The sequence below is a fragment of the Rhincodon typus genome, chromosome 5, assembly GCF_021869965.1.
Source record: "Rhincodon typus isolate 14 chromosome 5, sRhiTyp1.1, whole genome shotgun sequence".
In the NCBI taxonomy this organism is placed as follows: Eukaryota; Metazoa; Chordata; class Chondrichthyes; order Orectolobiformes; family Rhincodontidae; genus Rhincodon; species Rhincodon typus.
In genome coordinates, this window is record NC_063336.1 from 35,947,388 (window position 1) to 35,974,319 (window position 26,932).

Consider the following 26,932-nt stretch of genomic DNA (forward strand, 5'->3'; position numbering starts at 1 on the left):
CAGGATGCTGCTTGGCCTGCTGTGTTCATCCAGCTCTGCACCTTGTTGTCTCGGATTCTCCAGCATCTGCAGTTCCTACTATCACTGATTCAACTTGTTCCCCTTACTCAGCAGAACATCTTTGGAAAAACTACTTTCAATGTTATATAAGTTCATAAACAGAATCACGTCACAATTCAACACTGGAAAGCATTCTAAATTAGCTACATTTTATTCAGGTTGTATTAAAGAGATTGTTCAAAAGTTGTTTTTTAACTTAGCATATGTTTATACAAACATCTACCATTAATTTCTCAGTACTCTTGGACAGAAATAGCATCTATCTGTTGGAAAAAAAACATTGAAGTCACACAGCTTAGCTGGAAACTTTAATCTCTGCTGCCAAATGCATACAATAATTGACAAACATACATCACTAGGAATGTAGGTGCAAAGTAAACCTCTTAATCAAGAAACACAGTTCAAAGGCAGACATTTCTCATAAATAATAGACCTTCTGTCTACAAAGAAATCAAAACAAATTGCATGGTTGGCTTAATTTCTTACCTTACCATACTTTTGCGCATACGATCCTGTGAGCAGAGAATGAAAAATGATGATTGTCTCATCGAGATCCCAGACAAATACTCGCTGTGAATATTAAGACAAAAAAATCAGTGAAATAATGCTTATTTTGAATTAATGTCACAAAACAATTGGGTCTAGGCCCGAAACGTCAGCCTTTCTGCTCCTATGATGCTGCTTGGCCTGCTGTGTTCATCCAGCCCTGCACCTTGTTGTCTCGGATTCTCCAGCATCTGCAGTTCCTACTATCTCTGATTTTATTTTACTGCTGATTGATTTGTATTTTTTTGTGTTTTCTGCTCTTTGACTCCCTTTGTGAAATTTATTATTGAAAATACTTCTTAAAAACATTTCCTGGAAAATGAGAGAACATATTACAATGCTGTAAAATTACAAACCAACTGAAGTTAAAAATACAGATATAGAATATAAATATCTTGCAATTTATCGTCCTTATATGACCACAATTTGCAGATCTATTTCTCCCATCAAAGCATTATTCCGATGTGTGTTTTAGAGGAGCAAATGTATATTTTAAGATCTTGAAGGTCTGTTTTAGTCAGATGACCAGATGAGCTTTTATTGAGTATTGTAACCATTTCCAGATCATAGAACCCCTACAGCGTGGAAACAGGCCATTCAGCCCAACAAGTCCACACCACCCCTCTGAAGAGCATCCCAACTAGACCCATTCCCCTATCCTTTCCCTGTAGCCCAGCATTTCCCATGTCTAATCCACCAAACTTACACACCCCTGAAAACTATGGGCAATTTAGCACGACCAATCCACCTAACCTGCACATCTTTGGACTGCGGGAGGAAACCCACGCAGACACAGGGAGAATGTGCAAACTCCATATAGACAATCGCCCGAGGGTGGAATTGAACCCGGGTTACTGACGCTGTGAGGTAGCAATGCTAACCACTGAGCCACCTGATGGAAATACCAAAGCAAAACAAATAGGAAGGACGGGATACCTTCATAGTTAGTGTTTCTTATTGTCTCATTTGAACTGGCGATCACTTAACAGCAGTATTGGATTTGACCACAGAAACAGGATTAAGTCATTCATCCTCCTCAGCCTGTTCGACAATTCAATTCAACTACACCGTAACCTTCCTAAAGCAAGGAAATATGATCCACATTTCTGCGAGTTGTCCTCATGATTTAATTCAGAATCTGCTATGATTCTAGTGAACCTACAATGCAAATACTAATCTGTCACTCTTTCGAAAACCTATTGCCTAAAACTGTCGGTGGAGTCTGTCAACTGCTTCAAACTGAAGCTTCACTTCTTCAGTTTTGCGTTTTACCCTCTATGGAAATGAAACCCAACCTTTCACTCTACTTTCTGGAAATGGTGTATCAACACATGAAGCTTTTAATGATTCATGTTGAAGCTTACTCAAGACCCTGCACTTCTCCTCAATACCTTATCTCTCATGGTTAAGAAGCCACTGTAGGTTTTCAAACATGTTCATGGTGAAATATAAATGTAGGGCCATTCTTTGTGTGATCAAAAGCTGATATCGTTTTTTATCACCCAATCTTGCCATTTGTGCTCTACTTTCTGTCCTCTTTTCTGATACATTGCACTTTGGCTTCTCTTCCAATGTTTTCAGAGAATTTAAAAGGTTGTTTTCCAGATTATTGCACCTGATCAGCTTGCTGAGTACTTTTCCTCTTTCAGTAGCTGGTAATCTATACCTTTAAGTCAGTGAATATTCTGCTCTGCAATGGTACTTTGGCCCAATTCTTCCACTCTTAGATGGATTTTACGTTTATGACATTCTTCTTTCTTCAGATATAGCCTGTTCAATATGACTGAGGTGTCACTGAAAAATATGGCACCACTGGTGGTTTCCATTTAATTTAAAACAATCATTGGATGTGAGTGTCACTGGCAAGGTCAGCATTTTGTGCCTACCCTTAATTTGCCTTCGACAATCACTTCGCATTGCATCAGGCTTTCTTCCCTAATAAACCAGATGTGTGTTTACAGCAATCGACAATAGTCACAATTAATGAGATAGGCTTTCAATTCCAGATTCATCTAGTGAATTTAAATTCCACCAATTGCTGTGGTGTGATCTGTATCCATGTTCACTGAGTTTCCAGAATCAGACCACCAACATCACCACTATGTCACCGCAACCACAAATTGCTTAGGTAGCTGCTAGACTGTACTGCTAATGACAAAATACGGACTGATGAAGGAAAGAAATGTTTTTCAAATAGATAAGTCTGTTGTTATCTAAAAATATTGTCATGTGGGAACCGGAGAAGTTAGAAAGAAGAAGTTTACAAAGAAATTGCTCTGGTTCTAGTATTAGATGCATGAGTTGGAGTTTCCAAGGTGTAGAGCTGGATGAATACAGCAGGCCGAGCAGCATCAGAGGAGCAGGAAGGCTGATGTTTCGGGCCTAGACCCTTCTTCAGAAATGGGGGAGGGAAAGGGGATTGTGAAATAAAAAGGGAGAGAGGGGGAGGCGGATAGAAGATGGATAGAGGAGAAGATAGGTGGAGAGGAGACTGTCTTCCTGCTCCTCTGATGCTGCCTGGCCTGCTGTGTTCATCCAGATCTACACCTTGGTATCTCAGATTCTCCAGCATCTGCAGTTCCTACTATCTCTGAGTTGGAGACTGCTGTCTACACTCAAGTAAACTCCAGTAACTGGGTTGATGTTAATGTATCATGCATGACAATGAAGCCTAGCTTGACAGTCACTTTCTGAACATCACTCCAACCCGATCCCAAGTACCAAGCATTGAACACTGCTATCAGAGATTGGAGATAAGGCTTGGCAAATTATTCAGTGAGCAGAGCTGCACAGGTAGAGTTCCTACCCCTGAACTGAGAGGCCCAGGTTCAAGCCCCACCTGCTCCAGAGGTGTGCCATAACATGTCTGAACAGGTTAGTTAGGAAAAATAGGTGCAGCAATCCCTACTCAATTATCTAATTTTGTTTAGTTATATGGGTGACAGAAAAGGAAAACAGTGAGTGACTGCACTTCCGTGATACCACAAATAACTACCTCGGTCTGAAACCTCGTTGCACCAAGGTTGGTGAGGGGAGTGAAAAAGTGTACCAGGGCAATAATTATAGGGAACTCAATTGTAAGGGAAATAGACAGGTGTTTCTGTGGCCGCAAACAAGTCTCCAGAATGGTATGTTGGCTCCCTGGTGCTAGGGTCAAGGATGTCTCAGAGTGGGTATTGGACATTCTGAAGGGGGAGGGTGAAGAGCCAGTGGTCATGGTACACATCAGTACAAATGACTTAGGTGAAAAAAGGAATGTGGTCCTAAAGGCAGAAAACAGGGAGCTAGGAAGAAAGTTAAGAAATTGCACCTCAAAGGTAGTGATCTCAGGATTACTACCTGTGCCCCATGCTAGTCAGAGGATAAATAACAGGATAAACTGGATGAATTATGTGGCTGCAAAGATGGTGTCGGGGGAGAGTTTCAGATTCCTGGGGCATTAGGACTGGTTCTGGGAGAGGTGGGACCTATACAAATTGGATGGGTTACACCTGGGAAGGACTGGGAATGATGTCCTAGGGGTGCGTTTGCTAGAGCAATTGGGGAGGGTTTAAACTGATATGCCAGGGAGATGGGAACCTATGTAAAGAGTCAGGGAAGAAGGCAGCAAGTACAAAAACAAAAGCTAGAAAAGGGAATAAGAAAAGTGATAGGCTGAGAAACCAAGGACAAGATTCAAGCAGGGCTATTGAGAAAAATAAGGAGGCAAACACTGTTAGAAGGACAAGCTTAAAGGCTTTGTGCCTTAATGCGCGGAGCGTCTGCAATAAAGTGGATGAACTTATTGCACAGATAGATGCAAATGGGTACAATATAATTGGGATTACAGAGACATGGCTGCAGGGTGACCAGGGATGGGAACGGAATGTCCCAGGGGATTCAGTATTTAGGAAGGACAGGCAAAAAGGAAACCGTGCTGGAGTGGCATTGCTGGTTAAAGAGGAAATTAACACAATAGTGAGAAAGGATATTAGCTCTGACAATGTGGAGTCTGTATGGGTAGAGTTGAGAAATACCAAGGGGCAAAAAACATTAATAGGTGTCATATATAGACACCCAAACTGCAGTGGTGATGTTGGGAATGGCATTAAACAGGAAATTAGAGATGCATGTGATAAAGGAATATCAGTGATCATAGGTGGTTTTAATCTGCACATACATTGGGCAAATCAAATTAGCCACAATGCTGTAGAGGAGGAATACCTGGATTGTAGACAGGATGGCTTTCTTGACCAATATGTGGAGGAACCAACTAGAGAGCAGGCCATCTTATACTGGGTGCGATGTAGTGAGAACGGAATCATCGCCAATCTGTGCGAGACCCCTTGGGGAAGAGCGACCTTAACATGGCAGAATTTTTTATCAAGGTGGAGAGTGAAGTTGATTTGGATACTAGGGTGCTGAACTTTAATAAAGGAAACTATGAGAATATAGCGTGAGTTAGCCTTGATAGATTGGGGAGAGTTACTTAAAGGGATGACAGTGGATAGGCAATGGCTAACATTCAAGGAACATATGGGGGAACTGTGACATCTGTCTGTTGCAAAGGCAAAATGGGTAAGAGGGCCAATCCATGGCTAACAAAGGAAATAAGGGATAGTATCTGATCCAAGGAAGAAGCATACAGATTGGCCATGAAAAATAATAAATCTGAGGATTGGAAGCAGTTTAGAATTCAGCAAAGAAGGACCAAGGGATTGATTAAGAAGGGAAAATAGAGTACGAAAGTAAGCTTGCAGGGATTGTGAAAGATTGACACTAAGAGTTTCTACAGGCACGTGAAGAGAAAGAGATTGGTAAAGACAAATATAGGTCCCCTACAGACAGAAATAGGAGAAAGTACAATAGGGGACAAAGAAATGGCTGAGGAACTGAATACATATTTTGGTTCTATCTTCACAAAAGAGGACACAAACTAGATATCAGAATTGTTGCAGCATGCAAGATTTTGTGAGAGGGAAGAACTGAGGGAGATCAATATTAGTAAAGAAATGGTTCTGGGAAAATTATGGGATTGAAAGCAGATAAAACCCCAGGGCCTGATAATCTACCTCCCAGAGTAGTTAAGGAAGCAGCTCTAGAAATAGTGGATGCATTAGTGGTCATCGTCCAGGATTCTATAGACTCTGGAACAGTCCCTGCAGTTTGGAGGGTAGCTAATGTTACTCCAATATTCAAAAAGGGAGGTAGAGAGAAAACAGGGAATTATAGACCAGTAAGCCTAACATCAGTAGTGGGGAAAATTCTCGAATCCATTGTCAAGGATGTTATAGCAGAGCATTTAGAAAGCAGTGGCAGAATCAGACAGAGTCAGCTTTGATTTATGAAGGGGAAATCATGCTTGACAATTCTTTTGGAATTCTATGAAGATGTAACTAATAGAGTTGATAAGAAGGAGCCACTTGATGTAGTATGTTTGGACTTTTAGAAAGTGTTTAACAAAGTCCCACATAAGAGATTAATGTGCAAAATTAAAGCTCATGGGATTGTGGTAAATGTATTGAGATGGATAGGAAACTTGTTGGCAGAGAGGAAACAAAGAATAGGAATTAATGGGTCATTTTCAACTTGGTAGGCAGTAAGTAGTGGGGTGCCACAGGGATTGGTGCTGGGACCCCAGCTATTCACAATATATATTAATGATTTGGATAAGGGGACAAAATGTAACATCTCCAAGATTGCAGATGATACCAAGTTGGGTGGGAGGGTGAACTGTGACAAGGATGCAGAGATCCTTCGGCATGATCTCCACAGGTTGGGGGAGTGGGCAAATCAATGGCAGAGGCAGTATAATTTGGATAAATGTGAGGTTATTCACTTCGGAAGCAAAAACAAGAAGGCAGATTACTACCTGAATGGCTGTAAATTGGGAGAGGGGAGTGTGCACTAGTACCTGGGCGTCCTTGTGCACCAGTCACTGATGGTAAGCATGCAGGTGCAGCAGGCGGTAAAGAAGGTAAATGTTATGTTGGCCTTCATTGAGAGAGACTTCGAGTAAAGGAGCAGGGATGTGTTGTTGCAGATATACAGGGTCTTGGTGAGGCCACAGTTGGAATATTGCATGCAGTTTTGGTCTCCTTTTCTGAGGAAGGATGCTCTTGCTCTCTTGAGAGTGCAGCGAAGGTTTACCAGGCTGATTCTGGGGATGGCGGGTCTGATGTATGAGGAGAGATTGACTAGATTGGGATTTTTTCGCTGGAGTTCAGATGAATGAGGGGGGAATCTCATAGAGACTTATAAAATTCTAACAGGACAGGACAGGATAGATGCAGGGAGGATGTTTCCAATGGTGGGTATGTCCAGAACCAGGGGTCACAGTATGAAGATTCTGGGTAGACGATTTAGGATGGAGATAAGGAGACATTTCTTCACCTAGAGAGTGGTGAGCCTGTGGAATTCATTACCACAGGAAGTATTTGATGCCAAAACACTGAAGTATTCAAGAGGCGACTAGATATAGCACTTGGGGCAAATGGGATCAAAGGTTATGGGGAGAAAACAGGATTTTAGGCTAATGAGTTGGACGATCAGCCATGATCGTGAAGAATGGCGGAGCAGGCTTGAAGGGCCGAATGGCCTCCTCCTGCTCCTAATTTTCTATGTCTCTGTGTTTCAATGTTGTCTGGGACTGTGGTCCAGGTGGCATAAGATTCCAGCTGCATGTTGAAAAATAAAAACTGACATTGTGGTAACAAACCATGTATTTAAATGCACAGGAGGTATTACCATCCAGTACTCTAAATGGTAGCAACGGAAGAAAATGGCTATTCTTTTCAGATAAAGTCCGTTCAGCAAATATTAAGGCAGCTAATTGCTTTTTCAAGTTGACATTGAAGGAGAAACTGAAAGTTTGGAGAAATAGCACTTTTACTGCTTGCAACCTTGGTTGTAAATTCCCTATTAACACCCAAGGGAAAAATCAAGCATCCTTAGCTGATCAAGTTTTGGGAGGGAGAGACGGAGGGAAAGGGAGTCACCTTTAAACTGTTGAATACCACTGCAGGGTTCTTCATTTGGAAAACAATGAACATATTTCAGGGGAATTTAAATTTGAGGGTAGAAATTGAATGGATTAACTGAAACAAAGAAATAAGACAGTTTGAAAATACTCTGAAAAAATTGCAGAGCAAAATCAATTAATGCCAATTCAGCTATACCATCTGGTTAGCTTAATAATGCATTAAGTAAATAAAAAAAAACCCTTATTATTGCACCAGTTCTTGTTTTGAAGTCAAAACTTAGTTCCTTTTTACGCATAGAAACAATTGGAAGTAAGTGCACATTAGTTCAGTGTTGGCACGGATTTGACTAATACCTTTTATACAGAAATGAATTGGTCCATATGTTAATTATCCCTGAAAGTTGCCACCCAGGTTGATAGGGTTGTTAAGAAGGCGTACGGTGTGTTAGGTTTTATTGCTAGAGGGATTGAGTTTCGGAGCCATGAGGTCATGTTGCAGCTGTACAAAACTCTGGTGCGGCCGCACTTGGAGTATTGCGTACAGTTCTGGTCGCCGCATTACAGGAAGGATGTGGAAGCATTGGAAAGGGTGCAGAGGAGATTTACCAGGATGTTGCCTGGTATGGAGGGAAGGTATTATGAGGAAAGGCTGAGGGACTTGAGGCTGTTTTCGTTAGAGAGAAGGTTAAGAGATGACTTAATAGAGACATACAAGATGATCAGAGGATTAGATAGGGTGGACAGTGAGAGCCTTTTTCCTCAGATGGTGATGGCTAGCACGAGGGGACTTAGCTTTAAATTGAGGGGTGATAGATATAGGACAGATGTCAGAGGTAGGTTCTTTACTCAGAGAGTAGTAAGGGCGTGGAATGCCCTGCCTGTAACAGTAGTAGATTCGCTAACTTCAAGGGCATTTAAATGGTCATTGGATAAACATATGGATGATAATGGAATAGTGTAGGTTAGATGGCCTTCAGATTGGTTTCACAGGTTGGCGCAACATCGAGGGCCGAAGGGCCTGTACTGTGCTGTAATGTTCTATGTTCTATGTTCTAATTACGACATACAGTGTGCAGAACACCATGTCATTTACCCAACTGCAAATTAGCTCAAATAGGCATCATTACACCAAAATGCTGGTTGATACTTTATTGTAATATTAAAGTAAGAATTTTCCCTGTGGGCTTCAGGTCAGCTGTTAGGCTCAAATAGGGTCAGATACCGATGCTGTGTGGGAACAATTATTCATCTGTGATCTTCCCTGAATTGGCCAATTGGTAGCCAGAAGATGGCTGACTGTCCATTTAAGGATGGCGGCTGGGCTTTCAAGTTCGAGGGACAATAGGAATGACAGCACTGTGTTATTACAGGTAAGTTAAAGAAAAGGCACTTCAAACTGGAAGGGTCAGCTCTCCAAATTATTAAGATATCAAATGGGCTGAATAGGCAAGTCTTTGTACTGGTGGTAGCGGTGTAAGGTACCATTCTATAAGGCAGGCTGCAGCTATAGCTCCAGGTAATGGGTTTCTAACCCTGCCCAGAGCATTGGCCGCCAGTCTGCTGCTAAGTGGCCACTTCCAAGGAGATACACAGTTCCGTAACACCTGAAGGCCAATTAGAAATTTGCAGTTGGCCTCTGACAGTAAACCCTCGACTGGTTGAATCCACTACTTACTGAATCTCCTCCTGCTCCCCCTCTCCACTTCTGGGATGCAAATCAATGATGCAATTTTCATTACCGTCCACCTTACTCACCTTGGGGGCTAAATCCCTTCCCCATGACTAGTGCATCGTTATATCATTATGTTGTAAGATCATCATCCTGATACAAATGATCAATTTGTTACTTTGTTCACCTTACTTCCTGAAAATGACACCATCCTTTGAAAGCATCCGACAGTACAACTAACTGCTACTCTTTGTGATAATGATTTCAGTGTAAACAGGTCTAAAGATAGGTAAGTACCAACAACTCCTGCACAGTTTGGATAATAATAAAATAGTAATAATGGTAAGTGCATTTAGGTAGCACTTTATCCTGTCCAAATAATGAGTGGTACAGATAAATTTAATTGCAGTTGTCTTTTCCCTAGGATGGAGATTTCAAGACTAGGGGACAGGTTTTTAAGATGAGAGGAGAGAGATTCAAAAAACACGAGGGGCAAATTTTTTCCACAGACAGTGGAATTAACTTTCTGAGGAAGTGGTGGATGAGGGTCCAATTACAACGTTTAAAAGATATTTGGATAGGAATAGGAGTGATTTGGAGGGATATGGACCAGGAGCAGGCAGGTGGGCTTCGTTTAGTTTGGGAATGTGTTTGGCATGGACTAGTTGGATTGAAGGGTCTGTTTCTGTGCTGTATGACTCTCTGACTCAGCTGGGCCAAAACATTGTCTCTGTAATGAATAGTGTGGAGAAATAGGTTGAGATTTTCTATTTCCATATAGGTTTTAAGGTCAATATAATTGTCTTCAATATTTAAATAGCTTTAAAAAATACTTCTTTGGATAAATATATCTCAGTGACTAACCATCACGTTTATAAACTAAACAAATAAAATAAACATACGATCGATGAAACCAGGTTTCATTCTGGGATCTGACTTGTCCATCAGCTGGGACCTGAGGGATGGCCAGTTAAACAGGGCAGGTGAATGTTGGGAAGGGGGAGGGTGAGCTACATTTCATTCCATGGCCATTCCAAGGAGGGGCTGCCCTCAAATATAGTCAGCAGCTTATAAGAAAGAAGACTGACCTTTTCTCCTCAGTGTACCTCTATTTTGAAGTGCCTTCTCTCACTCTATCTGTCATTAATCAGCAACTCCCTGCATTCCACCCTCCCAATTCTGGGAGCCCACACACTGTCATTAAATAGATGATGATCCCACTCCTTGCCATTAATTCAGTTTAAAAATCTGTGTTGTCAGAGATGGAACTGATCCTGACTTAGTAGACTTGACTTAGGGCTGAGAGTCTAGCCTTACCTGATAGCCTATGTCTAGAGTAGCAGGCTCTGATGTTACTGGCTAGAATTATGATGCACAATGAGACCTGTTCTTTTGTGTTTCTTGATGTAGATTTATGGTTTTGGATAATTAAAATATCAGTTTGAACAAAACGTAATCTTTGCTTAAGGCTTGCATTTTTATTTGATTCTCTCATTTGAACTTCTGTAAATGTATCCCTCTATCCCTTGATTACCCTTTCTTACCCATAACAGTAGCCACTGCACCCAACCCATTTCATCCTCCATCTAGATCCCTTCTTTGCTGAAGATATACCTTTGTGATATATCATCTACCACTACTACAGTTGCAGTTCCTGCAGCATGTTGTTTCCTCACATCTCATTTCCCAAGTTCTGAGGAAGGGTCAAAAATGTTAACTCCGATCTCTTTCCACAGATGCTGCCTGACCTGATGAGCTTTTCCAGCAATTTCTATTTTTGTTTCATTTCCTGATTCATCCCCTACTGCTGTAGATGGTATCTCCTGCTCCACCAATGCAGATACTTCCCTGATAGTGTGACTGTTAAAAGCCTAGCTCTGCTGTCAGTCCACCTATCATTGTTGTTGTAAATATGTGTGCCATGAGAATTTGCCTTTAAGGACTATGTATTCAATGTTGTGACTCTGCCTGGCAGTGAGTTTACTGTGGGTCTGCAAGCTGGACATAACGAAATGTTTTGCTGAAGGATCGATTTCATAAATTATAAGATGTTTTTCTGTTTTGAATAAACTAATTCATGAAGCTAATCAATCCCTGATGTGTAAATGATTATTAGACCATTACCATCAATAAAGGATTATGAAGAGTTTTGGAAAACATCATACTGATGGCAATTTCTGTGCTTGAACAGAAAATGAGCAAGTTAATCTACAGGTAGAAGACATGGGTGATAGTCTTCAATCATGCTAATGTGGCTGAGGGAGCCCTGGATATCTTTGTTCCCTACCCAGTGCCAGAAAGTGCTGAAAACACAGCTTGCTGGTAAGCAGACAGGTCCTTATAAAGAGACTGGTTTAATTCATTTGAGAAAGAAGACAAGTGATGATGTGTGTCGAATTGACAGCAAGCAAGGAACGGTCAAAGTCATATTGTAAGAACGGCAACAAAATTCCCTAGTTTAAATTGGTACACAGCAGTCCTCTTAGCAGAATTTAAAATGAGTTATGGTTTTTAGATTCGGATGGGTCTGATGCAGAAAAACAAGTCAATGAGATTGCCTAGCAATTGGCAATGATGGTTTACACACAGATTTAATGTGTCAAGGTTAACAGCAGGAGAGCCAAAAGTTCTCCAGAACTCTGTTCATATCCACTCTAATTCATGTAATTTAGAGAGAAGACGACAGAATCTACAGACCATTTCATGAGCAGATAGAAGAAAAAGGGCTCATTCTGTAATTTTTAAAATAGAGGGCTAGCATAGAAAGTTATTGCATTAGTGATTGCATTCACTTCCATCGATGTTTTCCAGAAAGATTTGCGAGACAAACTAAAATCTTATAGTGTCAAAGAGCTACTGAAGCATGGAGGTAAAGACAAAGTGATCCTTGCAGGTCAACAAGCTCACAAGCTTTGAATACAAACTTGATGGCTGACACAATCACTAGAACACCAAGACACAGAAAGACATGTGGAAGGTGTAGTCTTCCAAGGAAATCCTCAGGTTTCAATCAAATTTGCAAGGCATGTGGCAGAGAAGGCCATTAGCAGAGGCAATGCACTTGAGCAAAAAACTGATACAGCTACAAAGAGCTGTGCATTGACCCATATAGACCTTGCAAAAGGAATATCTTCCAACTACAATAAGGGCCATCTGGTATCCGATCAGAGGTATATACATGATCTGATTTGACAAACCAGAATCTGACAACGTAAATGATGGGAAAAAAAGTTGTGAATACATTTCACACTCAATTTCATGGAAGACAGAAATGTCTGAAATGTTTGCAAAAAAAGATCAACTTCTCTGTGCTCCACAAACTGCAAATTATTATTGCCCAAGATTGATGCAGGTACAAGAGTCCTGCTAATTATAAAAAATAATGTACTCACAGGTTTTGGGAAGCCACAACAAAACCTACAAATGTAAAAGTTTCATCATACAACAGTTCATGTGCAGGATCGATAGTGCTAGAGTGCAAATGCAATCAATCTGTCTGGATGCTGCAGCACCTGACAAGTGAAACTGAAGAAGTATTCCCGTTGTATCACAAAACCTGTCAATGAAAGAATTCCAGAATTGGGTGACTAGATTTTCTTGGTTCCCCACTTTGATCTGGGTTTCTCCCGTGGTTCGTGACTCCTGTGTGGAAGCTCAGTCATCACATAAGTTACAGACAAAGACTGAAAGATTTCTAGTTACTAATGATGTCATGGGATAGAGGGTAAGTGCAGGAAAATGTTCAAGGGCAGAATAGCCTACTTCTGCTTCCATAAAACTGTAAATGGGAATAAGCAAGATTTGGATCTCATCTGCCATTTTTAAAGAGCTCCTGAGCTAGTCCAACTTGGCAAAACTGGGCTGAAATTTTGTACAACTGCTCACTAGTAAAAGCTATTTTCTTTACTTCTGATGTCAGACATCCATTACAATCTTTAACCTGCAATGCCACAATAACTTTTTTCTTTATTATAAAAAAACCCCTGCACCCCTGCTGTCTTGTGGAGTTCACTCATCACGACAAGTGCCAGGTCTGATAAATGGAATTGAGAAAACACAATGTTTCTGTGTACACATTATGCAAAGTAAAGGATAGCCAGGAGGAAGTCAGATAGTCACTACCACTGACAGGTTCTGCCCATTCTTACTCTAAACACCTATTCAAACCAGTTTCATGCATCCATTTACCTGTATGTCAGGTAACTGGTGGGGAGCTTAAGGAACAGGATGGGAAAAGATGATGATGGTGGTCCTAGTAGAGATTTTGGGCAGATTAACTTCTCTTTTTATGTTGTATTATTCTTGTCATAATCTAGTAAAGCAAGGTTTTAGAATCACAGAATCTCTAAAGTGTGGAAACAGGCCATTTGGCCCATCAAGTCCACACCAACACTCTGAACAGCACCCAGACCCACCCCATCCCTATAACACTGCATTTCCCAATGCTAACCCACTTGGCCTGCACATCCTTGGACACTGTAGGCAATTTAGCATGGCTAATTCACCTAAACCCCACATCTTTGGACTGTGGGAGGAGACCTAGGGGAAACCCACACAGCCATGGGAAGAATGTACGAACTCCACACAGACAGTTGCCCTTGGAATTGAGCTCGGGTCCCTGGCACTGTGAGGCAGCAGTGCCAACCACTGAATCACCATGCCATCCTGAAGTGATGCTGCTGTTTCACTTCTGGCTAACCAGTCATATATATGTAACACTGTGAATTTTAGTTGCGCAATATGATGCAGCATTTTTGTAAAGAAGGCCAGCATTTAATGCTCATCCCTAATTGTTCTCAAGAAGGTGCTGGTGAGCTACCTTCCCAAACCACTGCAGTTGAAATGGTGCAGGTACACCCACAATACTTTCAGAAAGGGAAGGGATTTTAAATCAGTGACAATGTCAGGATGGTGTCTATGGCCTGGACAGAAACCTGAAGTTGGTTGTGTTCCCAACAGGCTACTGCTCTTGCTCTTCGAGGTGATAGAGATGACAAGTTGGGAAGATTTGTAATATCAAAGCAGAACAATGGTCAGTAGGTTAATACTGCTAACTGTAATTTTACTTATTGTTTTTTCCTTTTCAATGTTTTTGAAATTTTGAAGGAAGCAATACACCCCAAAATGTCTACTTGTTAAATCTGGATTGGCTTTAACAATCAATTAAGAATTTGTCATGATTTTTTACTTTATTGTTGGACCTCATTCTTTTTCCTGACACAATTGGAGAAAACTTCACCAGCACAAAGATGGCAGTAGAGGGGAGTGGAGGGGTTTAAAAAATTGCTAACCTGACATCAATCCAACACACCTCTATCTGTCATGATTCTTATGGTAGCAGCTTGGGCAGTTCTGGTCTCTTGCTCTCAGGAGGGACTCTGAACAGTGCAGTTGGGAGCCTGATTTTAATTTAACACCAACAGGCCAATATTTCCTCCCCTCTTGTCAGGTCAATCCCCTCCCTGCTTTAACCCTGTGATTTCTCAAATTCCGCTTTCAATCCTGATCAATTCAGTGCTTTCGCTTTAAGATCCTGCCCTTCTCCCGCAACCAGTCGACAACCACCCTGCTCTTTCCAAGACTTCCTTGAAATCTACTCTCAGTCATTAAGGCACTGCATCATGCTGAGATACAGCTCCATTACTGGCCTTTAGCTGTCTTGCAGAAAGAATCTGTCTATATCTGTGAATTTGTACAGGGGGTTACTCAATCGTGGCATGATAGTTAAGCCTAATTCTGTCCTCACAAAATGTTCGTACATGCAACTTTTCTTATTGAAGTTCTGTTCCTCTTCCTGGCCTATACGTGGTTCAACCGACTGTTGTGTTCCTAAAGCTTTCCTACCTGACAGCAACTAATAGAAATGGAAACAAGTATCTCTGTGTTATAAATTGTCCAGTTACCACACTAGACAGAGCATTTACCAAAGATTTACCAACTCCTTGTGAGATCTCTTTTTAATTTGTATAAGCGCTGAGTGGAGTGGGGGAATGAAAGAATCACTGTAATAGCAATGCAGAGAATGTCCTTTATAACAAGCAATGCTTTCTCTGACACATTTCTGTCGAATGTAACATCCAGCTCTTTATGATAGCAACTCATAATTGAAAACAAATTGAACTTTCAACAAATTGTAGTTTTCAATGTTGAAATTAGTGCTTTAGGCTCTGTTTATTTTTGGACTGTAAATTTATTGAACAGTTCACAGTTTCAGAAATGTAACTGCGTGGTGTACAATGAAACTTTTATCAGAAATTCTCAGTTCTGTTACAACCCGCTCCTAACAATTTCAAAGATAACAAGGTCTAGAGCTGGATGAACACAGCAGGCCAAGCAGCATCAGAGGAGCAGGAAGGCTGATGTTTCGGGCCTAGACCCTTCTTCAGAAATGCCCTTCTTCCTAGACCCTGGACCCTTCTTCCAGCTCTAGACCTTGTTATCTCAGATTCTCCAGCATCTGCAGTTCCTACTATCTCCCTCACAATTTCAACTTGATTCTTCCGCTGTTCCACCACTCCTAAACCCAGAAAGGAATAGGAGGGAATACATAGTCTGAAAACTAACTGCCTGCTGAAACCATCATTGTGTTGCACTATCATTATCACCAGGAATAAAATCACCTCACACCAATCTCGGCTGAAAATTATTTTATGAATCAGGTTTTTGAAAGAATGTTTCTCTGTAGTTCTACATAATGAGGCTTGCCTTTCAACCTTTATTGCAAAATACATGTAATTTTAAGCTTTCATCAATTAAAGTCAGGGCATACCTCCAAGTCGTTGTCAGGAGGTGGTGATGGATTATTCTTCCTTCCCCTTCCCCGTGACTTTGACCCTGAACTCCTACACGTTCGCTCATCCAGGTCTTTGACTGGTGTTGATGGGCTCTGCACTGTATCAAACTCCCCTGTAAAGGCAACCATTCAGATTAAAGCTATCATCTTGAGTTTTTCTGCATACAAGGTATGAGCATTTACCACAAGTTCACACTGCTGTAGAAGCAAAGTGATTTCTGATGATTGTACAACATTCAGCTTGACAGCGGTTCAGCAGCTGAATAATTATGTATAAAGAAAATACACCAGGCACAGTAAAAACAGTTCGACAATTTATTTAACTGTTGCCACAGCCAGAACTATTAAGGTTCGATGATGTGGAAGCTTTTGTTTTTTTTTTAATTCAGTTACTATACATGTTTGGATGGACTATCTGAGAATCTGGTAGAAAACTGGACTGAATATTCAACTGTTACATGAGCACTAATGAACGTGTGAGGAAGCTGGAGAATATCAGGACTGAAATCTATGGCCTTTTTGGTGCTGTTGTACTTTAATTCTGCTGAAGACCAGTGCAAGTATAGTAATTGTGCCAGTTGTTGTTCACTTAGTTAGAACTCCTTCCTTTTAGTCAATGCCTACACACTCCAGAAACTTGATGAGAAAAATCTAGGCTCACACTCTGATACTAGGGTAATGCTGCACTGTTGGAGGTGTCATCTTTTTTATGAGATTTAAAACTCAGGCTCTGCCTGCCCTCATGGGTGGAAGTAAAAGATCAGCAACATTTTAGACAGTGATGAGGCGAGGCTTCTTCGACATTCTTGTTAATATTTTTCTCGCAGCCAACATCGCATTAAAAAAAAAGAGATTTGTTGAATGTTTTCACTTTTGCGTAATTCCCTTGTCAGGCCTTGGTGTGCACAAATTAACTATTGTGTTTCCAATAATGACTATACTTTACCACTACTTAATTACCTGTAAGATGTTACCGGTGCCCTCAGTCATGAAAGGTGCTATATAAATACAACTCTTTCATTTCTTTATAGGCTGGGAAACAGCCTTTCCTATAAATTTCCTCTTTTTCTCCAACAATTTGGTTCCTTGCAATGTGGGAGTTTCTCCAGGAGGGGTTCTCCATGAGTTTCTATGTTGGTAATTGGCCTGTATATTGACTATAGAACTAGCTCATGGGTTTAGAGAAAGTGTGCCCATTTGAGAATCAGTGAGAAATTTTGATTATCTGTCTAATTGTATTTGTGTGTGTGTGTGTGTGTGTGCGTGTGTGTGTGTGAGAGAGAGAGAGAGAGAGAGACAGAGAGCGAGAGAGATTTCACATTTGCCCGCAACATTAAGTGGACAATCTGATCCTACCTACTTAAGCTGATCTTTCATATCTATGGATTTTCAGGCTCTTCCGGTCTTAAGTGGCTTACCCTAGTCTGCCTTCAGAACTCCGTCATGCAAATGCTTGCTTTTATAAAGTGGGAGCGACATTAAGCTTGCAAAGTTAAAAAGAATGAGGAACAAATCTTAGAATTTTGCCTGTAGGATGAGACTGATGGCTTTGCGTTTGAACTCAAGCACATTAGAAAGTGAGTGAGCTGTGGGAGGTAAAAGAACAAGGGCATTATGAAACTACAGCACAGCTTGGGGTAAGCCTTACTTGCATTCTCGATCATGTTTTCACCATTAATGATATCCAGCAATCAAACTGATTCACGTGTCTGAAACTGAAAGGGCATCACCCTAGGTTGGTTTGTACCCTCTTGTTTTGACGAATTCTGTGCTGCAAACGGAGCAGTAGTGTTGAGATGTAAAATATTTCAAGATAACATAAGAGTGATTCCTGCATACCAGTGTGGGAGTAGATCATGTAACTAAGTTATGTTTAAATGATTTTCTGTGCGAATCTCTTTTAAGACATCAGTGTGTCAAGAGCTTTAGTTAAAAGTTGCAGTTCGAATGTGTGGCATGCATGGTAAGGGATGGAAGAGCTATAAGATTGTCTGAGGGCTTTGCATGGATCAGCAGTAAATGCATAACAGGCAGTGGACAACACTCTGTGGAATGCTGACTTGTAGCAACTATTTGGTATATGGCACTGTTGAATAGCCTTATCTCAGCAACTTTGTTAAAGTAACTATCACTGCAAACCCCCACCCCAGCATTTGTTTCCAGGTTTTGCAGGATTAGTGCTTGGACTGTTCAATCACTTGCCTAGATACTCCATCTGCTGCCTCCATTTTTTTGACTTCCACAGTCAGGCGCTAACTTTTGCTGCAGCTGTTGAAGTATGTGTAGCAGCCCCAGAAATTCTACACCCGCCTCCCTCCACCAAGTTCTGCAAGTTCTCAGCTGTCGCCATATTCAATGATGGTGCATGACTAATTACGCAGACCTCAGGAGTTTCATCCGAAATGGCCATGGTCGAGTGCCTAACTCTTATAGACCATCCTCTCAGCTTTAGTGGCACTGGTGGAAAATCCATCCCTAACTCTAAAACTAAATTGTAAACCCTAGCTGGAACCAGAAAAATATATTAAAGTCTGTGAGGAATGCAGTTTCACTCCAACCAGTGCACACAGTTCTACTCTTATACTCAGTTCATTGGACTCCTTTTACGAATAAAAATATTAACACGTTACACCCACACCCAAGTGGGTTACATATGTTCTGAGGATCTCCATATAGCCATAGGCTAATCTAAGTTTCCAAACGAAAATATAGTTCTTAACTCCAATAAAATGTCTAGCTGAAAAAAGTAAAGTAAAACTGACAAGATCCAGCAGATGTGCTCAGAGATGTTGTTAAATGATTAAAATAAACTTATATTTACATTAGTCCAGCAGCATCTCTGCCCACTGACACACCTCCCCACCCACCCTTACCCAAGAACTAATATTTAGGAACTCTTTTGTACTTAAGACCTCAATCTGATTAGTTTACGGCTTGTACAAAGAGCATCAGCTGCAGCTGTGAACCTCCAACATTTAATGTTGTCCAATTATAAAATTCAATTAAAAGACAAGCAGAGCAATAATGTAATATTGTGGACAAAACTGAAGTACTGAGAACATTAGTCATAATATGAACACGTGCACATGCGCACAGATCTCTTTGGGAACTCTCGCAAAACTTGGAAGTTCAATTATTTTTTTAAAAATGCATTTTTGGTGTGCATTTCTAAGTAAGGATTCACGCTCAAGATGGATAATGTTAGTCGGGTATCTATGGCAGTGGGAGCAACTGAAGACCACACAGGCCAGGAATCCCACATAATTACCCATGTTTAGTGAGTGTAACTGAAGGGTGTTACAGAAAAATGTTAACAGGAAACAGAACAGGTTTTAAAGCACTTATTGTTATGTCTCAATAATGAAAAACAGTCTAACTCGCTGGAATGGAAAAAGAAAATGTCTGTGATTGAAGAAGAATGATAAGCTTCCTTAATCAAAAATCTGTAAGGTTGCCAAAGACAACTGGAAAAAAAAGACTTTAGATTCAAGAATGTTCCAGTTTCTCAAGGAAGCTTTGATATCAAAGTTCAAATACCTGCAATTAAAACAGTCAAACTCTGGAATAATGGAGTATGCCTTTTTCACACTGACATTAATGGAAAGTATTAGCTTCATTTTAAAAGCAGTACGGAGCCTTCAAAAGATATTAAACCACAACAAGCACATATACTGGTTTGAGCTGTTTACAATACATTTTAGCTGTACAAAGGAATTGTAAAACAAAATAATTCATTAAAACCTAAAAAAAATATACTTTAGCTTCTCCTGTCCATTCTGAATTATGAACAACACATGCTTCAAACAGTTTGCTTTGTGTGTTTGCTATTTACTAATTTGGAAACCTGCTTCTGTTTAACTCGGCCTGGGCTGTATTCACTTTATGGCTAAACCTCAACATCACACACCATATAATAAAATGTTGAACTATACAAATCTATCAACAGCATTGGTTATTGTCCTCTGAGCTTTGCTCTCCACTTGGACCAAAGACAACTTGCTATGTTACACCCACACAAACCAACTGCGACTAGTGTGTGTATGCGTCTGCGTGCCTTTTGTACTTATGGTTCAGTCCCAACTGGAACTCATTTAACAAAATCTCCAAATCTGAGGCACCAGCCTTTCCTCTGTCAATCTAACTGCATAAATATATGTTTCTGCTTTAGAGGAGCAAGTGCAGTAGTCAGCACTAAAGGGTTTGTTTTGACAAGTGTAAACCAAGCTGCTGGACTTTTTTATTTTTCCCTACCTCCTAATCAACACTTTCAAAATAGTACCTTGAACCTTGCACAGAGTACAATGACAAAAAATCCATACAACTGCAAACCCCAACATTTCACTCCCCCCATCCCATCCCCTGCCTCACACAAATCATAAGTAAATTAAATGCAGTTAAATTCAGTTGTTCGGATCTTATATTAGTTAAGTATTGAATATGTTGCCTTAACTTTGTAGCTCTGTAGAATAGCTTAAAGGCACTTGTACTCAAAGATATAAAATGGAGTATGTTAATGTATTAACTTAAACCAGGCACTTTTTCTTTTGGTAAAAACATGACAGTACTTGATCTTTCAAAAACAAACAAATAGAGCATAAAAGAAAAGGAAGTTATTTACCTCCAGGAAGATCTGTGGCTGGTTGACCAGTGATAGTGGAAGGATCTTGTAGCTGATAAGTTGTTGACGCTGAAGAGGTACCATCAACAGTATCATTTGAGGTCATATATGTGCCATATGTTGAAGTGGGATAATACTGTGCATACTGGTTTTGGCCGAACGCTGTATAGGAAGGGTAATCCTAAAATGGCAAAAATCAGGTTTAAGTATTATCTCCTGTATAGCACTAATTATTTGGTTACACTGTTTAGTCAATGCAATAGTCATAAAAATGATTATAAACAAAATGCATATGGCAGAATAAAATCACACTCTTCCCAGGGGTAATAAATACATGATGTTTGCAAACAACTGAGGTAACATTTTGGATGTACATCGATAAACTGAGAGGGTGTGGAATGGGCCTGAAAGATCCAATACAGGAATAACCCTGGTATCTACCTGACAAAGTAGAATATTGCCCCGGGCAGGTATATCATGTCCAAATAATGGCAGGGCAGATTCAATCTGACCAATTACTACTCCATCAGCCTGCTCTCAGGTATCTGCAAAGTGATGGAAGGGGTTGTCAACAGTGCTGCCATGACATCCACAGCATCACAGAATCACTACAGAGCAGAAGCAGGCCTTTTGGCCCATCAAGTCCACACTGACCCTCCAAAGAGCATCCCACCCAGACCCAACCCTGTATCCTATCCCTGTAATCCTGCATTTCTAATGTCTAATCCACCTAACCTACATATCCCTGGGCACTATGGGCAATTTCCCATGGCCAACCCACCTAACCTGCACATCTTTGGACTGTGGCCAGAAACCAGAGCATGCAGACACAGGGAGAATGTGCAAGTTCCATACAGACAGTCGCCTGAGGGTGGAATCAAACCTGGCGCTGTGAGGCAGCCGTGCTGACCACTGAGCCATCGTGCCACCCTTGAAAAAGTTCTGAACTAATCTGCTCATAGATGCATTCCACCATTTGGCCTTTATTCAAGCATGGGCGAAAGAGCTGGAGTTCTGGAGTTGAGCTGAGAGTGACTGGCCTTGATAGCAAGGAAATATTTGTTTGAGTGTAGCATGAGGAACCCTAGGAAAACTGATGTCAATGCGAATCAGGATTTCCACAGGCTAGGGTGGTGCTGAGCACAAAGAAAGGTGTTTGTGGTTACTGGAAATCAATCATCAACCCCAGGACATCACTGTAGGAGTTCCTAAGGACCATATCCTAGTCCCAGTCATATCAGTGGCTTCATCAATGATCTTCCTTCCATCATAAAGTCAGAAGTGGGGATCTTTACAATGATTTTGTGTCACCATGTGTGGGAAAATGAGATTAGGCTGGGTGACTGTTTTTTTTGCTGGTGCAAATGCAAAGGGCCAATTGGCCTCATTCTGCATGGAAAAACTTTTACAATTTCTTAGCTGATGACTGCACAATATTCTGAAGCATTCACAGCTTCTTCAATACTGAAGCAGCCCGTGCCTAGATGAAGCAAGATGTTGTCAACATTAAGGCCAGGATGACACATGTCAAGTAACATTTGTGCCATATAAGTGCCAGGAAAGATAATCTCCATTGAGGCAATTTAACCACAATCAAACATGGATTTAATGGGCTAAATGGTCTCTTCTTATATTGTAAATGACTCTCTGTGCTGGGTTTTTCAGGCTACCACAGTCCAAATACACCTTTCATAAAAATGTCAGGGTGGAACCCACCCACAATTGCGAAGTTTGCTCCATGACAGTTGAATGCTGCGAGTATTGTCAATGGCTTTAAGGCAAGACTTCCATACCTTTCATGGGAGGTTGTCCAGCCCAAAGACAGTTGCTAGCCTATCAGAAGTTCAGTAGCTCTTTAGTTCCAGCAGACAGTATCAGAATGAACTAGTGACCACTACTGGCTGTTACAGGCAGTCCCATAGTGCCGACGTATCTAGTTAATTCTGCAAATTTTTTTTTCTTTATTTCTTTATTCTTTTTTCTTTATTCAGTGTTGCTGGCTAGGCAGCATTTACTGCCCATCCCTATTTGCCCAGAGGGCAGTTAAGAGTCGACCACATTGCTGTGGGTCTGGAGTCACATGTAAGCCAGACCAGGTAAGGATGGCAGTTTCCTTCCTGAAAGGATGTTAGTGAACCAGGTGGGTTTTTCTGACAATCAGCAGTGGATTCACGGTCATCATTAGATTCTTAATTCTAGATATTTATCAAATTCAAATTCCACGATCTGCCGTGATGGGATTCAAACCCAGGTCCCCAGAATGTTATGTGGGGGTCTCTGGATTAACAGTCCAGCGATAATACCACTAGGCCATCACCTGCCCAGGAGGAATTGGGGGCCTTCGTGAGGTGTTGGCGGTCTGAGTTCGAGAAAACTACTGAGCATTCTACCTAGCTTGTGCCTCCCCCAGCCATTGCATAATACACAGTAGGGGTGGGAAGAGTACCTTTAGTGACTAATAATTGGCCACTTTAATAGTTCAACAGTTCCCAGAATGGGTGGGCTGTCCAATACATCCATCATCTCCTTGTGGAATTTCAGACAGGTAGGGAGTTGGCAGGAATGCCAGCTACTGAATTTTAGACAGCCCACCATCTTCAAATCCATTGGTTGAGAGTGAAAAACAGTCCTATGATTGTATGATGTTCAATGACATTACCATCTCTGAATCCCCACCACCTACCTACAGCACATGGACTGCAGCGGTTCAAGAAGGCTGCTCACCACTACCTTCTCAAGGGGAACTAGGAATGAACAATAAATGCTGGCCAGCCAGTGACGCCCATGTCCCACATTCCACAAGTGAAAAAATTAAAAATTGCTGGGGTTTACTGGTGATCAGAAACTTAACTGGACTAACTAGAGAAATACTGTTGTTAGGAGCAGGTCAGAATTTGGATATCTTGATCAGCATGACATCCACAAATATTAGCTCTCTCCACCAATGTCATTCAGTAGCGGTAGTGTGTACCATTTACAAGATGCACTTTAGAAATTCACCAAAGATCCTTACATAGCACCTACTGGACCCAAGGCCACAACATCTAGAAGGACAAGGGTTGCAGACACATGGGAACACCATCATCTGCAAGTTTTCCTCCAAGCCACTCACCATCCAGACTTGGAAATGTATTGCCTGTTCCTGCAGTGTCACTGGGTCAAAATTCTGGAACTCCCTCCATAATGGCATTGTGGATCTATTTACAGTGAATGAACTTCAGCAGTTCAAGAAGGCAGCTCACCACCAACTTTTCAAGAGCAACTAGAGATGTGCAATAAATGCCAGTGACGCCCAATCCCTTAAATGAAAAAACTTCTTAAGTAATTTACTCATCTGACTCCCCAAGCTCTTCCCACCAGCTGCAAGGCACAAGTCAGAAATATGCATCACCTTTTGCCAGGTGAGTGCAGCCCGAACACCACCTGAGAAATTCATTACCACCTGGGATAAAGCAACAGCTTGATTGATAATCCAGGTACTGCCTTAAATCTTCATTACTTCCAGCACTGATGCACAGTGATAGAATGGGTACCATAACAATATGCATTGCAGAAACTTGCTAAGCCTCCCAGGACAGCCCAAGACCTTTACTACCCATGACCTTTACCACCTTGAAGAACAAGGCTAGCAGGAAGATCAGAGGACCAGCAACTCCAAAGTTCCTTCCCTGATTCGGAATTATATTGTTGTTCATTCATTGGAACTGGGTCAAAGTCCTGGAACTCTCACCCTATCAGCACTGTAAGAGTGCTTTCATCTCATGGTTTGCAATGATTCACCACCATGTTCTTAAGGACAATTAAGGAAGGATGCTGGCCTTGCCAGAGATGCCTAGACTCCTGTGAATGTATTAAAAGTTTGTCAGTTTTTGTACTTCTGATTTTTATATCTCTTGGAACCTTTTCGGAAGATACATGCACATGCATTTGACAATGATCAGGCTCCTCCATGACATCAATGGTTAAAAAGGCCAAACTCCCAGCTATAAATGGTCACTTTAACTCAGGACAGAAGGACCAAAGCTTACCTCAGTATCTGTCATTATATCAGAACTGAAGGGATTAGTGAAAAATTAGAAGATAAACAGAACACTAGATATACTAATTAATAATATTCAAAACAATTAAACCCAATCGTACACTCTTCTAATGAGAATTAGGAAATATGATTAGGAGATCGGTGGACCACACAAAAATTGGATGGTGAATCGTGATGACGATTATTACACGAATGGACAGTGAAGACGATGACTATTGGCTGTCAGGAGATATTGATAGTTTGGCTGAGTGAGAAAATAAGTAGCAAATAGAATTCAATCCAAAGAAATGTGAGGTTATGCATTTCAGAAAGACAAAACAAAAGCAACAGAATACACAATGAACAGGAGAGTATTGAGAGAGGTAGGGGAAGAAGAACTTGGAGCACATGGAGTGCATGTCCACTGGACCCTGATGATGTCAGGACAGGTAGATAAAGAAGATAGATTGGATACTTTTCTTCATTGGGTGATACAAGAGCAGGGATGTAATGCTGGAACTATATAAGACGCTGGTTAGTTACTAATGTAAGACCGCTGTTTAAGAAGGGAGGTAGGCAGAACATTGGAAGCTATTGGCCATTTAGCCTGACCTCAGTTATTGGTTAGATTTTAGAATCCATTATTAAGGATGAGATTGAGAAGTATTTGGAAGTACATGGTAAAATATGGCAAAGTTCACACGGCTTTGTCAAGGGGAGGTCAAGCCTGACAAATCTATTAGAATTCTTTGAAGAGATAATGAGGCAAGTCAGACAAAAGAAAGCCAGTGGATGTAAAGTATCTGGATTTCCAGAAGGCCTTTGACACAGAAAGCTGCTAAATAAGGTAAGAGCAAATGGTGTTAGGGGCAAGATACTGGCATCGATAGAGGATTGGTTGACTGGCAGAAGGCAAAGAGTAAGGATAAAGGGATCTTTTTCAGGATGGCAACCTGTGACTAGTGGAGTTCTGCAGGGTCTGCATTGGGACCACAACTATTCACATTATACATTAACAATCTAGACAAAGGAACTGAGGGCATTGTTGCTAACTTGGCAGATGACACAAAGATAGGTGGAGGGCCAGCTTGTGTTGAAAAGGCAGGGAGGCTGCAGAAGAACTTGGATAGGTAAGGAGAGTGGGCAAAGAAGTGGCAGTTGGAATACAATGTAGGAAAAATGTGAGGCCATGCACTTTGGTAGGAAGATTAGAGACATGGTCTATTTTCTAAGGGGGGAAAGGACTTCAGAAATCTAAACCACAAAAGTACTTTGGAGTCCTAGTTCAGGATTTTCTTTGGATTAACATGCAGGCTTAGGAATATTGTGAGTAGTTTTGGGCCTTGTATCAAATGAAGGATGTGCTAGCCTTGGAGGGGGTCCAGTTGAGGTTTACAAGAATGATTCTAGGGATGAAGGGCTTGTCATACGGGGAACGGTTGAGGTCTGTACTCTATGTAGATTAGAAGGGTGAGGAGGGATCTGATTTAAACTTGCAGAATACTGAGAGGCCTGGATAGAGTGGATGTGGAGAAGATGATTCCATTGGTAGGAAAAACTAGGACCCACAGGCACAGCTTCAGAGTGAAGGGATGATGCTTTAGAGCTGAGGTGAGGAGGAATTTCTTCAGCCAGAGGGTGGTTAATCTGTGGAACTTGTTGTGGCAGAGGACTTTGGAGGACAAGTCATTGAGTGTATTTAAAACGGAGATGGATAGGTTCTTGATTGGTAACGGGATCAGGGTTTGAGTTACATATCAGCCATAATCGAACAGCAGTGCAGACTCAATGGGCCAAATGACCTAATGCTGCTCCAATATGTTAAGGTCTTACGGTCACAGGAAGGACAGGGGAGATTTACAAGAGTGTCTCCATCGCTTAAAAATTGCAAGCATGAGAAAAGATTGGATGGGCTCGGACTGTTTTCCTTAGAACAGGAGAGGCTGAGAGGTGGCTTATTCAAGGTGCACCAAATAATAAAGGGTTTGGATAGAGTGGAAAGGGAAGACCTGTTTCCCCTTGAGCAGAGGTAAACTACCTCCATTCTGCATCAGTTGCCCTGGACCCCAGAGACTGCCAGGGATTGTTTGGTAGCAGATATTAAGGCAGTGATAATAAATCTACTATGGAAAACATTGGATGGTGGCAAGTCTACTCATGGGCTATTCAAGAAAGTAGGGAAACTGTAATCAGTCAATCAAGTAGTTATCATTGGTAAACTGCTGAAATCTATTGTTAAGGAAGCAGAAGCAGGATATTTAGAAGTT

The 26,932-nt window shown here is 41.2% G+C and overlaps 1 protein-coding gene across 1 annotated transcript in view; it reads right to left on the reverse strand.

Annotated features, from left to right (window-relative positions):
- eya4 (EYA transcriptional coactivator and phosphatase 4) overlaps positions 1 to 26,932 on the reverse strand; it is a 255,425-nt gene that overhangs the window by 90,794 nt on the left and 137,699 nt on the right. Inside the window, exons 8-10 of the mRNA XM_048596526.1 lie at positions 20,648 to 20,828; positions 16,006 to 16,142; positions 547 to 630 (exon numbers count right to left, since the gene is read on the reverse strand). Coding sequence (XP_048452483.1) covers positions 547 to 630; positions 16,006 to 16,142; positions 20,648 to 20,828 — 402 coding nt within the window. The remainder of the gene's footprint in view (positions 1 to 546; positions 631 to 16,005; positions 16,143 to 20,647; positions 20,829 to 26,932) is intronic.